General features: G+C 38.5%; 1 protein-coding gene across 1 annotated transcript in view; it reads right to left on the bottom strand.

Moving 5' to 3' along the window:
* VWA8 (von Willebrand factor A domain containing 8) overlaps window positions 1-18,098 on the bottom strand; it is a 158,804-nt gene that overhangs the window by 91,209 nt on the left and 49,497 nt on the right. Inside the window, exons 15-19 of the mRNA XM_088530943.1 lie at window positions 11,344-11,512; window positions 10,961-11,038; window positions 7,550-7,665; window positions 6,535-6,641; window positions 4,618-4,724 (exon numbers count right to left, since the gene is read on the bottom strand). Of these exons, the coding sequence (XP_088387069.1) occupies window positions 4,618-4,724; window positions 6,535-6,641; window positions 7,550-7,665; window positions 10,961-11,038; window positions 11,344-11,512 (577 nt within the window). The remainder of the gene's footprint in view (window positions 1-4,617; window positions 4,725-6,534; window positions 6,642-7,549; window positions 7,666-10,960; window positions 11,039-11,343; window positions 11,513-18,098) is intronic.

Here is an 18,098-nt window from a genome sequence, read left to right as displayed (position 1 = left end):
GGTCCTGAAACAGATTTTAGGGTTCTTTTCTACATCTACACATGCAAGTGTGTGTTCGCTATAAGTCGTCAAGAACCAATGCAGGTAGAAAGAGATAAATTTGATATTTAGTTAAAATAGATGCTTGAAATTTTCACTTAAGAAACTTGTTTAAATATAGTTCCTTTTGGCTCTACTAATTACATTGCAGGCGATATGATATTTACTACAAACACCTCATTTTTTATTTTACTTAAAACGTTGAAATTTCACAAAGCAGGAAGCAAATTTATAGCAACCAAGGTAACAAAGAATAAAAAGGACCATTTTCACAAATCACATGGAAAAAAAAAAGGCAGACAAACATATCAGGGTGAAATTTTATAGAAGCCAGAGATAATAAAAGTGAGTTGATATGAATATAAAAATTATATAGTTTTTTATTATTAAAAAAATGACAAGTGTCACTTAATGACAAGTACATCCTTCTATCACTGTTAAACTTCATTTTCAGGGAATATAAGGATAGTAAAATGTAAGCCCAACTTCATAACGTTAGAAGTTAGAAGTTGTTCATAATTAGACTCCCTAATTGAAGTGGAAGTACTCATAAGGTGACTCATATGCTGTACAAAACTGAACCGTATCTTGTTCCTCACAAATAATTTGTTTAAAAGGATCCAAAGAGCTAAAGATAACATAGCAAAGCAAGTTACTTTACTAGTGACAGTCTTGTATATCCTCCACTCTGTCTCGGGAAAATAGGTCATCTGTAAGTAGGTCAGACAATCTACTTAGAGAAATGATTGCTTGCCTTTAGATAAACATATTTGTTTTCCCATTATCATCCCATCTTTAATATTTGATTTGGGAAAAAGAAAAGAAAAGAAGAAATAAACCAACAGTAGTTCTGATGTATTTTCAGAGCATACAGAAATATTTAGCTTGCAACTGTGTGAAAGCCGTTTTAGCTTTCTAAATCTCTGCAGGAAAGAGGGTGGGGGTAGGGAAGAAACTCTTGTAAACACGGCTTAATTCTGCAAAATCCTTATCGGACATGTCAAAAGACTACTGAATACTCAAAATACAATTTAGGAGAGGGCTTCAAGGCAAATTACAGTATTTTCTGTCATGTACATACACCAGAAACATATAGCTGATGAGTGCAACTTTCTCTAGCTACAGCATAACAAATTCAAGCAGGTCAGTCATACCATGCATATTTATCACAGCTTCTGATTTTACTGCTCAAGCAGGAGTACTTCTTTCTGATGACTTCTTTCCTCATCCTAAATTGCACTAATGTGTGTACATGCTAGTTCCCGTCCAGCTTTCCCACAACAGATACTGATGTACCGATATTTGTGTGTGTGAAAGGGTGTGTATATTTTTTTTTCTTGAAGAGGAACTAAATCAGCATTGTATTAGGATACAGGCAGACATTATAGACTAAATGCTTCCACAGAGGACTTCTATTTAGAGACATCTGTGCTGTATCACCTAATCAATCTCGGTTCTCTTAAGAAAAGGATGGCAGCGACATTTAACATATCACCTAAAAATCATTTCCACTCCTGTGCCATGCGAGGAGACAGTCATGTTTCACAGCAATGCTGAATTCCATGGAAATATGAAATGTTTCAGGACCAAAGATACATAAGACAAAGATACATATTTCATTATATAGCACCACACTGCAAAGGGCTTAGAATGTTTTTTCCCTGTTTTCATTTATTTCTCTAGTGTTTAGACACCAGAGTGGAAGTATTGCACTAGACAGCTAAGATTAAACCTAACCTAAGATTAAATTGCATTTTTAAGTGGGAAAGCTACTCTGACTGGCATTTGGTCATTGTTTTCTTTCACACTCAGACCACATTACTACAGGCACAGATACGGAGCAGTTTGTTTTACAAAGCACTTTTTAAAAACATGTTGCTTAAACAAAGGAAATAAATAATGTCTGGGAACAGGTTGTGTGCAGTTTGCCCTGATGTGCTCAGTCACACTTACTGAAGCTCTGCACAAGAAGATGGAAAAAGCAGCACAAACTTAAGGCATTTCAAGCCTTTGGATTTCATTTCAGTGTGACCCAAACCAGGTACTTTGGTGAAATGGCAACATGGAAAAAAAGATCTCATATGAAAAGTTATGGAGGAAGATGATGACAGTCATCTGCTGCCCTTACATGGCCTGTCATGACCTTCAGTAGGTGACACCCCTTAGCAGAAAGAGCACCCTGCGCTGTGAAGGATCTGCAAGCAAGGGGGGAAGGAAGAGAGAAATGGGGGGGGAGGGAGAAAAGAAACTTCACCAAGTAGGCACAGCCACCCCAGGCCCCTAAAAGGAAAATATTTCACAAGAGCTGTCAGTGCTGCCTTTCAGAGGCAAAATATTTTCAAGGTCACCCAGGGGGCAATTCCCTTGGTTCAGGATACCCTGAAGTGACAGTTCTGAGGCCTCCATGCTGGATGGAAGGGAAAGCTGCAGCACACTCACCTCTTCAAAAGGGGGAAAAACACAATCCCCAAACCCTCTCCTTTCACTGTGTTCACAAAAGAGTTTTTTGCTTATTATTTTTGTTATTCTCTTTCCATTCACATACACATTAGAGTTCCTCAAAACCAGTCAAAAAGTGTGAGAAACTGGGGTAAGAGTGCTTTCAATGCCAAACCCTGGGGAACTTGAATGGGAACGGCAGACATTGCTGCTTGTTACAACAGAACTTTTAAAACAGTAACCTCATGAAAGAGATTTACCAACTTACATGGCGCTTCCTAAGAAATTCTCACATGTTGACTGGCTCAAAGTGGTTAGTAGCCAAAGGAGACGTTAGGATTTGTGATCACATGGAAATGACATAAAGGTATGAGAAATGCACAGCACCTGTATCTGTCAAATCACTCTGCTCTAGTTTTTTTAGTACTCTTGTATTCTGCATAATTCAAAAAATGGATTAACAAGTGAGTATTTATAAGCAGGTTTTTAGAAAGAGGCTGTGATTTGGCCCAAGACATTGTCAGTAAGTATACTAGAAGTATGCTGAAAGCAGTTCAAATAAAACTACAGGGAACAGGGATAGACTTCAAAAAAAACTAATTCCTCCTCATATCGCTTTCATAGCACAAGGAAGGTCCTGGAAATGGGGAAAACTTCATGTTATAAGACTGTGAAACACCTTGTCTGAAAGGAATTGATGACCCAGCCACAAGTATCAGAGAATCCTTAACGTTGGAAGGGACCTCTAGAGATCATCTAGTCCAACCCCCCTGCACACACAGGGTCACCTAGAGCACATGGCACAGGACTGCATCCAAGTGGGTTTGGAAGATCTCCAGAGAATGAGACTCTACAACCTCTCTGGGCAGCCTGTTCCAGTGCTCTGTCACTCTCACTATTAACAAATTTTCCCTTAAGTTCCTGTGGAACTTTTGATGCTTCAGTTTCTGGCCATTTCCTCTTGTCTTATCAGTGGCCACTACTGAAAAGAGGCCAGCTCCATCCTCCTCACTGCCTCCCTTGAGGTACTTATAGACACTGATCAGATCCCCTCTCAGCCTTCTCTTCTCCAGGCTGAACAGGCCCAGCTCCCTCAGCCTCTCCTCATAGGGCAGATGTTCCAGGCCCCTGATCATCCTTGTAGCCCTGCGCTGGACTCTCTCCAGCAGCTCCACATCCCTCTTGTACTGTAGAGCCCAGAACTGGACACAATACTCCAGATGCGGCCTCACCAGGGCTGAGTAGAGGGGCAGGATCCCCTCCCTCAACCTGCTGGAGACGCTCTTCTTAACGCACCCCAGGATCCCATTGGCCTTCTTGGCCACGAGGGCACACTGCTGCCTCATGGTCAACTTGTCGTCCACCATGACACCCAGGTCTTTCTCCGCAGAGCTGCTCTCCAGAAGGTCGGTCCCCAGCCTGTACTGGTGTCTGGGGTTATTCCTCCCCAGGTGCAGGACCTTGCACTTGGCCTTGTTGAATTGCATGAGGTTTTTCACCGCCCAGTTGTCCAGTCTGTCCAGGTCCCCCTGGATGGCAGCGCAGCCCTCTGGGGTATCGGCTACTCCTCCCAGTTTGGTATCATCAGCAAACTTGCTGAGGGAGCACTCTGTGCCTTCATCCAGGTCATTGATGAATAAATTGAACAGGACTGGACCAAGGACTGACCCCTGGGGGACACCAGTAGCTACAGGCCTCCAACTAGACTGATCACCACTGATCACCACCCTCTGAGTGATTTAGTTCAGCAGCAGCAATAAAATAAGCATTTTATCAAATCATTCTAATAAAATACCAGTTCAACTGCAGTCACTTCATATTTTATGTGCACTCAGCAGGATTGTTACCATCTCTTCATGAATGGATGGCAAAGAGGCATCTGAAAGAAGCATCCAATCCACTGAGAAACAAATTAAGCCTAAAGCGACTCCTTCAGAAATATACTCACAATAATATATGTAATTTAATATATGTAAATATGTACATTGGTATATATAGTACATGTATATTAGTGTGTATATATATTTTGTATAGTATTAGTATATAATGTGTGTATGCATATATTTATATATACATATACATATAGTACATGCACAACAAACTTTTTTTGCACCTGTGAACCCAGGAATTTGTACTTACCTGAGTGTTTTCATAAAACAACACATCAGGCACTTTCATTTTCTCAGCTGGGTTATAAATTGGCATAGTTACAGCCCCTATCTTCAGAATCCCATTGCTTATTTCACCTAGACATTTTTTGGGAAACAAACAAGGAAACGCATTACTTAGAGCATCCTCTGAGCAGATGTGCCATCCCTAACACTCACAAGACATAACTGATGAATTTTAACCAGGCTATGGGTTGTTGTATACGATTTCTCAGAATCTAGAGAATGTTTAAAAGGGCATCTATCTAACAAACTATTCAGTGGAAAAGTACCTTAAAAACACTAGAAGTTGTGACTGCTGCCCTGGTTTAATTCAGTACTCTTGTCACTGAAGTACCATTAACACTGTCAGACTGCATTTTCTCAACTGCAGAAGTAGTATCTTAGTGATTTCCTTTATTCTTTTAAGCAAAGTAAAGTCACTGTTGATTTCTCCTTTCAGCATTGCGTTTTTGTACAAATGGGTTTATGGCAGAAAATGGACACATTTAACAGCTTGGAGACACCTGGCTCCACCTGCAGTTTTTGAGGTGATCTTCAGCTGTAGTTCCAAGAAAAAAGAAACTACTGTAGAAAAAATTCTTAAATCAAGAGAACCTTAACTTCTGTCCTTAGGAAAGTAACACATATATAAATGATAATAATATGCTATCTTCTGACTTCTCTGCCAATGACTTTGTAATCTGGCAAGGTTTGAGAATGAAAATAGCCTGATTTCTAGACATATATTTTCACCTCTTATTACGGCTCTTTTTTTTTTTTTTTTTGCATGATCTATGCACACAGCAGAGAAAGATTAAACAAATTCAAGGGAAGTATGAAGATGAAAAATGTGGTAAATAGGAAGCACTGCAGAACTGGTAAGATTTCAAATTATAAGTATAGGTATATACATGCACACACGCACATATATACATATAAACACACAAACCTTCATATATTTTATGTCTGTATTAACACACACATATATATATACAAATATATAAAATCAATCTATAAAACCAGAAACTATATAAATAAAAAAAAAGATGTGCTTTGTAATGCAAAGACGTAACAGTGAAAACAAGGAAGCCAAATACATGACACTACTGAGAATAACTATGCAGAAGAGGTGCAAAAATGAGGGAAATCCTGATGAATAAAAAGATCAAATATATTGAAAGAAAAAGTTTAGTGAAGGAAAAATAGCGGATGACTCAAAGCATGCTGCCCAACAGAAGCCATAAAAAGATATAAAACTAGCACAAAGACCAGAAGATAGGCAAGAATGAAAAAGCAGAAGTGAGAAAACGTTAGAATGAGAAATCTATGCATAGTACTGAAGGCAATTGCAAAAGAGTACAAGTTGGACATCTGACTGATAAAACAACATGTAACGACATTAGCTATTTAAAGAGAATAAGAAGAAGGAAAACTAAGTGTGTACCAGAATGAAAGCAAAACATAAATCTAGTACTTATGCAAGAGTGCCAGTTGGTTTTGGCAATAACTGAAAGAGCAATGGAATACTGGAGGCAAAGAACAGCACAAAATAGAGAAAGACTGAGACAACCACTGCAAGGCTGTAACCCTTTGGAAGAGTAGTGGCAGTGATAACAGAACTTAAAAATATATAATCAAAGCAGACCAAGAAAGTCTGAAGACACAGATCTTACTGACTGGGAAATCCTGAAATGTGACAAGCACCAAAGCCCCATGAGCTGAGGCTACAATAGATAATACAGACATACTGAGGTATTAAGAATGAATTCTATCTCACTAGAACAAAGCCAAATTGAACTAACTGAAGCAAGCTACATTTATTTTTGAGGATATTGCCACAGCTTTATGTGCTCAGTCATCTAAGTAACACTCACGAAAAGAAGAACAAAAGGTATCAAAAGCTTACAGGTATAATCCTTCTCCTCTAGTGTCCTTATATCATCTGCACTGGTCTCAATACCGGAATCCACCAGATTTTTCTGTAAAGCTGACCTGGCAAGGTTGGGTAAAAACCTAAAACAGGAAAAATGAGAGAGACGTTACTTTCCCTTTTTTTTTTTTTTTTTTTAAGTTTTCAGTATTTGATGTAATCTACAATCAGTATGAAGTTTCATTTGGACCTTCAAACCTTGAATAATGTCTGTTCCCTTTACACTCATTTTCCAACAATTCATCTTCTGCCTATCATTCTGGAGATAAGTTGAAATACTCCTATAGGTAACTCATTACATAATTAATTTACGCTTTCATTTTAAAAGGCTACAGTGTCATACAATATTGCAATAAGGATGAACTGTGGAATAAATTAGGACTGGAGTTATGTAATCTCATTCAACACCCATTTAGAGTTTGATTAGAAACAGTATTTTTTGGAAACACCTTTCTCTCTTGATTCAGTTCAAGTGGATCTCATATTCTAGAGGGGAACCAAAGAGCTCTCAGCTCTCCAGAAGAGGATCTACTCAATTTTCCAAATCTCTCTCTCTTTTTTTTTTTTTTTTTTTTTTTTTTTTACATTTGTTACATTATGTTTAGCTTTTTTTTTTAATGAGATATTTGTATGTTTTTTTTTAATGCAGTTTTGGGAACTGAATCCAAGTCTCCAGCAAACCTAGACACAACATGCTAGATATTAATATACCCCTGAATTGAGGATTCTGAAACAGTGAAGTATTGTTATAAAGAAGACCTGACTGTCTTATTTATATGATGACATTAAACATCTCCATGAAGATGAGAAAACAGTACTATGCCATTCCTCCTTTCCTGCTAAGTCTGACAATACCACAGAAATACTGTTGAAGAAATTACAGAATTCAAGGAGCAAGACAGCAATCTACTAAAATATATTTTAAAATGCTCTTGCACATTAGCAATTGCCCAAGAAACCCCTGAGCCTGCACCAAAAGGAGCATTTCTACCTGGAAAGGCAGGCTTTGTTAACAGCGTAGTGAAGACTTTCATCTGGATGGTGCGACAGTCGACGACAAATTCGCAACAGTTGTCGAGTAGATAAAGATGAAGCCAGTGATTGTGCCTGTCAAAAATAGAGAGTACCTTAATTATTTGATACGTGGGATTTTAATGGAACAGGACAGAAAAAATAATTTAAAAAGCCATTCTTTCAACTTTTCTTCTAGTTCGGAGGTGCTTTTTAATCTGCAGGTCTGTAGTTCTGTGCTTGTTGCAGGAATTCACTGCCATGAAAATCACAATGTCATCGAAAGGCTAAGATTTATTTCAATAAGAAAAAAAGGTGTAAAATTGAATTTTATTGGCTATTTAAACCTAACTCTAAACATTAGTAACAGTAATACAGGGTCTAGTCACTAAAAAAAAAAAAAAAAAGAGCATCAAAAAGAGCATCAATGTCCTAAAAGCTGGTCTACAAAAACTAATATTAGCTCCACATGTAACACTCTGGCAAAATGGCCTGGCAAGAGTCGGGGATACGTAAACACGACAATGCAGGAAGATTGTATCACCTCTGCTCACGCCTTCTGGGCGGGCTGTGGCTGGAACACTGTGTCCTTTTCTGCTGTCCACATGTTAAAACCAATGTTAAAAACTGGACATGATTCAGCAAAGAGCTACAGAAATGACTCAGTGCCTGGGAAGCCTTAAACAAATGCAGTAAAATTTAAAACAATAAATAATTAAAAAAAGAAAAAAAAAAGCTAGACTAAAACAGATCATTTATTTAAAGACACACATAAAAACTGAGACAGAAATGAATCTGTCTATAACTACGCCTACCGGACAAGGGTAGCTAATACAAACAGGGTCCTTTCTGTAGCAGGAAACACACGGCAATGAGTGCAATCTGATAAGTCACGCCACACTCTGACTGGGTCAAGTGAAATATTTTAATTAGGTAATTTCAAAACATTTTGTTTTCCTTTAAAAATCACTTATAGAAGTGTATTGTAATTATCTTAACATTGTATGCTGTTGCCATTGAAAAAAATTGCCATCAAGAAAATAAAAGGGAAAAGGAGAGAGGGGGAAAGGTAGCAATACATGAATTCACAGGAATTTTTTTCATCTTAAACATTTTTAAGTACGAGAAATTTCTCAAAACCAATTCTCTTCCCTGGAAAACTGCATTTTTGACCAACAGGCATTAATGTTATTTAAAAAAAAAAAAAAAAAGTTTGATGAAATTGTACCGAACTTTTATTTCCAATGCTGAGAAGGCAAAAGGTAACACTTCGCAGCATGGCTCTGAGCGATGAGCCGGACGATTTAGACTGTGACAACTGGTAAGATCCCTACTCCTTTGTCTCGTGCTTTCACTGGTGGGCGACTTCTGAAGCATCTTCTGAACTCAGCCAGCTGACAAGCCAGCCTTACAGACCCTGAGCTGTAAGCGTGGTATTCCAGGTGTGACTTCACGACACAGGCACGTGTGAAGCACAAGCAGGGTGAGGGATGAGAGCGGTATTCCTGTGATCCCTGTTTGACAGCCAGAATTCCCAGTGGCTTTGGGAACTGCACTCCATTTTCAGAATTATCTGGCACTGTAAGCACTGGAAACACTTGCAAGCAGGATGATTTCTGGGGAGGTGAGCAATCCCCCCAGGTCACAACCTTGGAGAGGAATAGAGGTAAGTGCAGGTCACATTGAACTGAGCGGGACGGAGGAGGCAGCTCCTCCTGCCTCCTGTCTGACACACTGAAAAACCCAACCCCAAAGGACATGGGCATTTTAAAGCCTAATTTATATATGCCGTATCAGATTCTGCATAGGTATAAATAAGCATAGAGGAGAAGCCGTGTCCCATCTTCCAAATTTTTGCAACTGCGATAAGCTTTCAGTTAATAAAATTTCCTCTTTCTTCCTTTTATCCCTTTCTAATTTATCTTTATATGGCACAACAACAAACTCAAAATTGGGTTAGTGACAGTCTTTGTAACTTATACCCCTGCAGCATCTAATTCAACAGCATCTTCACAGTGCTCTCCAGGTTCTTTTGCAAATCAGACAATTACAGTGACACAGGCAACACCCCCGGGCTGAATATAGCCAGGTATTCTCCTAGTGTTAACAACACCATTTTAAACAACCCCTAATATTTCAGGATAATCTCTGCCAGGGGATTACTTACTTAGGCAGCTCTATAAATAGCCTGGCATACCTAGGGCACACATTTCTGCTCCTAACGCAGGCACGCTACTGCCAACATGGCTCGTGTCACTGCTGATCTACAAGAATCCTCCCTCGATCCGTGTTATGACTCACTTCTTAGCCAACATCGCTCACTTCATTTAGATATTCCACAATGCTATGGAGGCCTTTGTGAATGGTTCAAGCAAGGTATATCTCTAAATATGTCAAAAATATAACACATTTATCAGTCTGCATTTCTACGGCACTGAGCGGAGGAGGCTAAATAGACTATTAGTAACAACAGTCTCCAAAAGGTGAACCTAAGAGTCAAGCTTACTACTTTCTTTTTTATTATTTTTTTTTTAAAGAAGAGGAACATGTCAGCCTTTCAGCTTTCCTCAGGTTCTTAAGCACTGCGAAAACCATTACCAATGCTAAATTCACAAAAACTAAGAATGGATAATGTCTACATACCAGCTAAACTGCTGGATTCCACTAAAAATGTTTTACATTTTAGATACATTAAAATCATACACTGCTTAAGTTGCTATAGCAATGCTTTCTTTTTCTTTCCACTAAGATTTGACCATATCTTTTTAAAGAAGTTTGTGGTTACTATGTCAGCAGAACTTATTTTTCTTGACAAAATCACTTTAATAGAATAGTCATCACTGTAATAGAACAGCTTGTAGCAGTAAGGCAGCTAGGAATTCCAGAGTTTTCCCTTTTGTACTCCCAGTCTTCACTATTGCCTGCTGCATTTTATAATGGTTAGGCAGTTGCCCAAACTTTTGCTTACTATCAAAGTTCCAATGACTGAAGATCTGTATTATATATAGTAACATACAGTAAAGCAAACCTAACAAAACACATTTGGACACACATGACTATGTTCACACCTATTCAAAAGGTTCCTTGTATATTTCACACTTAGCCGTGTGTGTAAGCCCACTGATAACATATACTTTTCTGTCTGATTTTACTGGTATTCAGACAATTTCCTAAAGGCCTTACTCATGCAGATTTGAAAAACGTAAATCAAAATTCAAAAGTTTACAATCTGTGTGTGGTGCAATGGTTAGGAGTGGTGATTTTCTGAGCCCATTTCTTTCCGTCAGGCAGCCTCTAAAATAGCACCATAGTTGATCATGCTTTACCCAGCCTTTGTTCAAACATGCAGTCACAGCAGGAGAGAGAAAATTTGAAAAAAAAAAGGGCTTACTGTGGCGTCATTTGTCTCCCGAAGCTTGTGTGTTAATGACAACAACTGTTCCACAGCAACCCTGGGCACATTTGGAATCTGTTTGAAAGAAAAACAGTATTAATCTTATGGCAGGATATGCAAGATCCATATACAGCTACATGCAGATGCTATGAGTATTCAGTTGCTGCAGTTGCACCCTAAAAGGAATACAATTTTGTCAAAGAACATTTTTATATTACAGAATCATTGAATATCATGATAAGAAAGCTAATTTATTCCAATGCCACCAAGAGATAAGCAGGATTTGAAAAATGCAGAATGGCCTGCAATAGTGAAATATTTTGTACACACTAAATAATCACATTCAGAAAAAAAATGGCTAAAATAAAGAATGTACATACCATTTCTTTAATAATTTGAATTTCTTCCTTCTTGCTTAAAGGTTTAACATTATGAAAGAGAAAGAGTGTCAGGAACTCTGGACCCAACCATTGCTGGGTGCTACTTCCAATGACGGGAGGTTCTGCTAGGACAACTATTCTGAACGAGGGGTGGATAGGGAAGATAGACCTGCAAGAAAACAATTTCTGAAATGCATTACGTGACTTAAGGAGTGGGTATCAAATTTGCATTTACATTAGTTGGAGAAAGAACTGCATTATTGCACAGAGCCACAGCGCAATGTTTATTGAGAACATTTGCAATTCAGCCTCATAAAACTGACAAACACTTTACAGCGTGACTTGCACCTTTACTAATTGCAAACAGTTTTTATGCCTAGGAGGGCACCCAGGTCTCCTCTTTCATCTGTGATTGGACCCGCATGCCTCAAGTCGAGCAGGTACCAGCAACAAAGCTCCTGTTTACTCTGTTTTGTCTGTCCGAAAGGGACACATCTCAGTAATGTGATGGAATTTTACAAGTGTTTCACCTAGAGCAGCTCTTCTAACAGGTAAATCGGGGAGGGAACAAGATCTACCTGAGCTGCAGTGATGAGGAACTTCTTTTACTCAATTAGATTGGCAGGCAGGATGATACTTTAAAGAGATCAGCCCAGCTACCACGAAGAGAAGGATTTATTTCCCGGTTATGTTACTGACTTTCTCTGCAGCCTTTGGAAAATCAGCTAGACTTTTAGGGTGGGATTAATGCACCTAACTTTATAATATCTCTTAACAGTTATACTTCAAAGCCTAAGCCAGTCACCCACGAGCCGTATTAGAATCAGTGGAGGGAAATGAACACCTCCAGTGGCAGATTACGCTGACTTATATGAATTTAAGAAATACCCTGCTGGGTTCATCTATCTGCTCCACCTAGCTAAATGTCTCTGGTGGTGACACTGGAGTTGTTATTTGGGACTGGCACATAAGTCTAGTTACTATTAGCAGCTTAGTCCCCCCCATACTGTCCCAGCATCCAAAAATCTCTGTTCCAGGTTACAGAATATACCTCTGCCCATTTGCTTTCATACCTGTTTAGCCACAAGTTTATCTAATCCCTTTCCAAACGTTTGGATCCTATCTGCCTCCACAACGTCCTGTGGGAACGCATCCTGAAGGTTCATTACTCTCAGTATAAAAGGTCCTGTTTTCTCTTTTTGCTTTTTAATCTGCCTGGAACTGATCCACTCGATTCAGGGAGTGCCCCCTAGTTCTAACACCGGAGAATTTGGTGAGTAACAATATTTTAGATTTCTGCCTATTTCATTTCACTGAATATAATGGGACATACAACTTTTAGATGCGTACATTAGTGCAGAAGGCCTCTCCCTTGCTTTTGGATGGTATCATCCTCCTATTTTTTGACTGCCTTATTTAAGATTACCACCTCTTTGAATTAGGAATGTGTAGCTGCTTGTTAATCAGCACATGGCCTTATCTATAGAAGCAACTAGACAGAAACAAATCAGATATTAAAGTGAGTCAAATTCTGCACAAAGAACTTGTGTCTGACAATTAAATTATTGGTATTATTAAAATAGCAGACATTAATTCGGGGAAAAAATACAAAAACAAGTGGAATTAGAGAGCTTATATTTGTATTTATGCCTGTTTCATTTGCCATTTTGCATACGATTAGAACATTTGGAGGTAAATATTTTTCTTGGCTAAATTGCCAGGGATATGATGGTATAAGTGAGAAAGTCTGAAGAAAAAATATGATCCTTAAATATGAGTTAGCAGATCTGCCCTGTAGCTGGCCGATTTGCTAGTCACAATAATAAAATTCCAGTACAAAGTGAATAGAGCAAAGAGCCGCTTGCAGCAAAGCAAACACAGGGGGTGGCATCGTTTACTCTCAGCTGAAAGTCATAAGCCTAGAAGCTACTCTGTGATTGATAAAAATAGAAGTAGATGCCTGAAAGCATCACACGAACAAGGAACCCATGGGAACATCACCATCAGTAAGCTAAAAGAAGGTCAGAGAACATTAACCAACCTTATTGTTGAAGAAAATATTTCCTAGATAAGATAGATAAAATAAACTTCAGACTCCTCTTTTTCCCCATTACTAAAATCAGTCCCCTCCATTAATCAACCTCAACTCCAGGGACCAATTTTGGTCCTGCAATGCCATAAGAGGGCACAAGCAGCAGTGAGGTTTCCCCAGCAAAGGAAGCACATTTCTCCTGCATCACCCCCACATCCCTGCCTAGCTCAGGAGGTTTGCTGGGGACAGGGTGGGAAGGCACGGGCAGGAAAGCAGAAGACAAGTCAGAGCACATTAAACAGCAGGATCAGTTTAAGTTACTGATGTTCTCTTTAGACTTAAACACATCACAACATTCCTGCTGTAGCTTTCTAGTTTGTAAACATGAATAAAAATATTTGGCTACTTCAAAAGCCTATTGCTTGGACTGATGTTTGCAATGTTGGAAATGTTAAGCTGAGTATAACTATTATTTAAACAAACGTCACAAATGACTCAGTCGCACAACACACTGAAAGTCCCCAGCTTCCACCACGGTGACTGTAGAGGAAGTTGTTCCTTAGCATTCAAAAGGCATTCCCTAAAGGAATGTAAAAAAGTTTCTGTATGAGCTATGTTCAACAAAACAGAGATTCTTGACATCTATTCTCTGCAGATGACGGCCAAGTGTGAACCATGTTAAAAACTTGGCACCTCTTAAATTAATAAGCCTCAAACACAGCGGGAAGAGATTTGATGTTAATTTAGATTATTACTGCAGAAACTCCTTATCCTTTTTCTGCGGGGTATCCATGGACGAGTAACATCCATGTCCCCTTCTTTGGATACCAGCGTTTACTTCCAAAGAAGGAATTCCACCACTTTGCATGAAAGCAAGACGAGAGCACAGCTCATTGTGGGCAATCCTAAGGAAAGAGTTTCTTATAGTTGGCACACTGTCCTAACTAACTGAAGTCACTTCTAAAAAAGATGCAGAAGAGCATTCCTAAGGCCATCTTGCAAAGGCAAACTATTTGTCTTGTCTCTTCTTGATATTCTATTTCCTGAATCTCATACCTTGCTGACATCAAAATAATTGTATGATTTGGGAGTTTTTATAATAATAAGACCATGAAGGATCTATTCTAGTTCCCTTGCCATTTTTATTTAATTTCATAACGTTATAACATTAACTGGTTACTTTATCTAGAAAATCACAAAGCTGAAAAAAGAAAAGCAAAAGTGAGTAAAAGGTAGAAAGTATAACTGGTTAAGAATTTAGTATATTAGAAATTCTATTTCCTATAAAATTCACTTCCCGAGACATTTGTTATTTTTCTCATCATCTGCTGTATGTTTTCCCTTTCAGCTTAGTCACATGGAAAATAATCCACTGTTTGCAAGGCATTAAGACTACCCAAGCTCTACGAGCAACTTCTTTTAGCTTTTGAACAATCCTATTACACATATACATCCAGATTTTCCTGAAATAGCAGTTTTTCTGTTCCCCACACCAAAGATTTCCTGTTTGCGAGCTGGGAAAACAAAGCCAAAATATCCATTCAAACACATCTTTAAAATATGTATGCCACCGTTAGACTGTCCCAGTGAAATAATCAAGGATTACCTAAGAAATTCAGTGCAGAATTCTTGGATGATAGGCACTGTGAATCAGTGATTGAATGTGCTTTTTCTTAATCTTCAAACATATTCAGGAAAATTAATCCTACAATTGTTAAATGATTAACAATCATTAGAATATAGAATCAGCAGCTCTAACTTCCTTCTAGGTAAAAGATCTTTAAGGGCCGTCACTTTCTCTGGGGCATCTCTTTTTGTTTTTTTTTTTCCCTCCTCAAATTTCATAAACAAAACTACTAAGCTTCTTCAAATGACTGAATTCCATCTTACTGTGACTATTTGCTAACTTAACTGCATGGCCAATATGGTCCAAGAGAGGGTAGAAGAAAAATGTTCAGTGCCAATTCCTAGTTACCGTGTTGCTTTGAGGCTTTTACCAGGCCAAGGAGTTTCCTACCATCTCTCCAGGACAAACCTGCTGCTTGTATTTGTGCTTGTGATAGAGCTATTGTACCCACCAATATAAAGCCCTTTTCAGAAAAATACTCGTAGACACTACAGATGTGGAAATGCAATGAAATACACAGTTAACCTACATGGTAACAATTAGCATCATATAAAATAAGAATACACTTTTTTTTTAGAATACACTATGCTCTTAGATAGGTAATCAAACTTTTAAATGAAATTGCACTGCATTTAAGAATAAGTTTATTTCTAACTTGCAAGACTTCAAAACACTCTGCACAGCAAAGAATACTCTTCCCTTTGTCCAGCTTTGTTACTAACAGTGCGATGGTTTAATAGTGTTCACATTCCTCAGTACAACACTGTTTACATTCTTGATACAGAGGCATGCCATTTCTTTAAATCATAGTGTGATCTGAAATACAAGCCTTTATTACAAAAGGACAAAAAAAAAACCTTCTTGATTTTTAAGTGTTGAAAGTTATCTTTAAATAGCATTCTGCTTTCTATTCTACCCTGAGTGAATACCTGGAAAGCTAAAAAATAAAGGCTATAAAGCAAATTGTGAAAAAGTATTCCCATGACTTTATGCTATGATGAAATATTTTGAAATAGAAGTGACTGCATGAAAGCTTAGTAATTTTTTTTCTTGCTTTTATGAAGAAGGATTGCCTAAAACCTCTTTATTACTATCTCAATGTTTTTAAACTGTTAAGATCTTCAGGTGTGTGAAAATCTGTAGATAGACTAAAAATGTAAAAGAGTACTCCTTTCCATTATAACGGAACAGATTTTGTTTAATAGATATTCAGTTGTAAAATTGCAGTCAGTAAGTACCATTCAGTAAGTCCATTCAAGTCTATGTAGTTTACTGAAATGCATTATGTTTTTTTTCTCTCCATTATGGAAAAGGTATTTTTATTTATCTAATTTGCAAAAGAAACTGGCTGCAAATAGCCTCCTCATTAGTGAGTTTTGAGTTGAAGGAATAGAGAGCAACAGTGAGATATTTTGAATTTTATAAATGATTGTAAGTAGCACTCCAGAGAGAAACCACAAACCAGACTGCGATAAATGCTAACTAACATCAACAACACTCTTGTCCAGCAAAGCTGTCCCCAAAAAGAAATTGAGCAGGTATCCCATTTACTTGGTTCCTCTTCTGAACAACGGTTAGGTGTCAGTCCTGCTCAGTCTATTACAGATGCCTTCTAGCCTCCAGATATTGCTTTTCCTCAGATCCTGAAGATGATCTGCTCTCCTCATCTACTGTTTTCTTAATGAAGCTTTTGACATTATTTCTTCAAATTCTGATCTTTCAGAAACAATCTATTTTCTCTTGCTTTTTTCTTCTTCTTTTATTTTTTTTTTATTTCCTCTCTCTATGACTATTTTCAGGTCACTCCTGCTTTACTGCTCAGACGTTGGAAACTCTGTCATTCACTTCCACTGTATCACTTATATTGTATCACTTATATGCATTGGTTTATGTTTTTCTCTTACACTCATAGAATCTACATTAATTTATGTGATCAAGTAGTTAAAAAAAACAATAATATTTGCTTTTAAATGTAGAATATATGCCTATTCTCTGCATATTTAAAATATGCACGCTGGTCCCTAATACACAAATGAGAACGGAAGCCTCAGCTCAGTGTGATTTAGGGGAGAAAAAAAAGAGAGTCAATTTCCTAGTTCAAGTAAAACTTGAAGCTATTTTTCATGGGGAACTTTTTTATTGGAAAGAAATAGGAGTAGTCTTAATGTGTACTCTGTGCACATCCCAGGTTCAGTCTCAGCAAAACTGGCATGACAGGATAGATTCTACAAGACAAATAAAGAGTAACGGTACCAGAATCACTTTAATCAAATCCAGAAAATCAGGAGAAGTAAACATCTTTTTTGCCTTGCCCTACCATCAGAAGCACAGCTGAGGCCACTAGTCACAGCCACAGACACACAGCAAGGCAGACAATATTTCTCATCGATACAAGAAGCATCTCCCAGCCATGATTTATTTAGAGATAGGAATTTGCTCAGCAAACCTGCTAATAAATTCAAGCTACGGGGTATTTTGCTCACCTCCCCTACAAACCTACCTCCTGCAGGCAAAGAAGGGTGGCTTGCACCATCCTGCTTCCTTAGACTGCGATTAGATCAGCCGTCAGTAGCCAGACCTCATTCAAGGAGGAAGTGTCTGCAGGGAAAGGCTGCTCCCCCGCAGCTGCTCTGCGACACCGAGAAACACCCAGGCTTGTAGTGACAGGGTGCTGGAAAGGACAGGAGGGACTGCAGTACAGAAGTGACAGAGCAGCTACTGGCATCATGTCCTGCAGCCACTCAAAGGCAAAGATGTTTTCAGAATATGTAAGGGGCTGAAAACAGAGCGAGGTCCTGAAAGGCCTAGGTTGCCCAGGGCTGACTAGAAGAGGATCAGAGCAGTGCCCAGGGCACTGCGGAGCGCTCACTGATGCTGAAGGAGACAGAAGCAGCTGATACAGGTTTGCAACTCTTCATTTTGGTTCCTATTGAATGAGCCCGTACAGGAGAGAGTTGAACAACAGCCAGACTGTAGACTTCACCCAGAACAAGTACATAATACTGAGCCTCTCAGTACAGGGAACCCTGGTTTATTCATGGCCATGAATTTTCATCTGTAAACAAGATCGTGCTAAATGGTCATTCATGACTGTCA

Source organism: Tinamus guttatus, unplaced genomic scaffold (assembly GCF_059628265.1).
Source record: "Tinamus guttatus ecotype Peru unplaced genomic scaffold, ASM5962826v1 Tinamus_guttatus_pri_ptg000394l, whole genome shotgun sequence".
Taxonomy (NCBI): domain Eukaryota; kingdom Metazoa; phylum Chordata; class Aves; order Tinamiformes; family Tinamidae; genus Tinamus; species Tinamus guttatus.
This window is presented reverse-complemented; position numbering and strand designations above follow the sequence as displayed.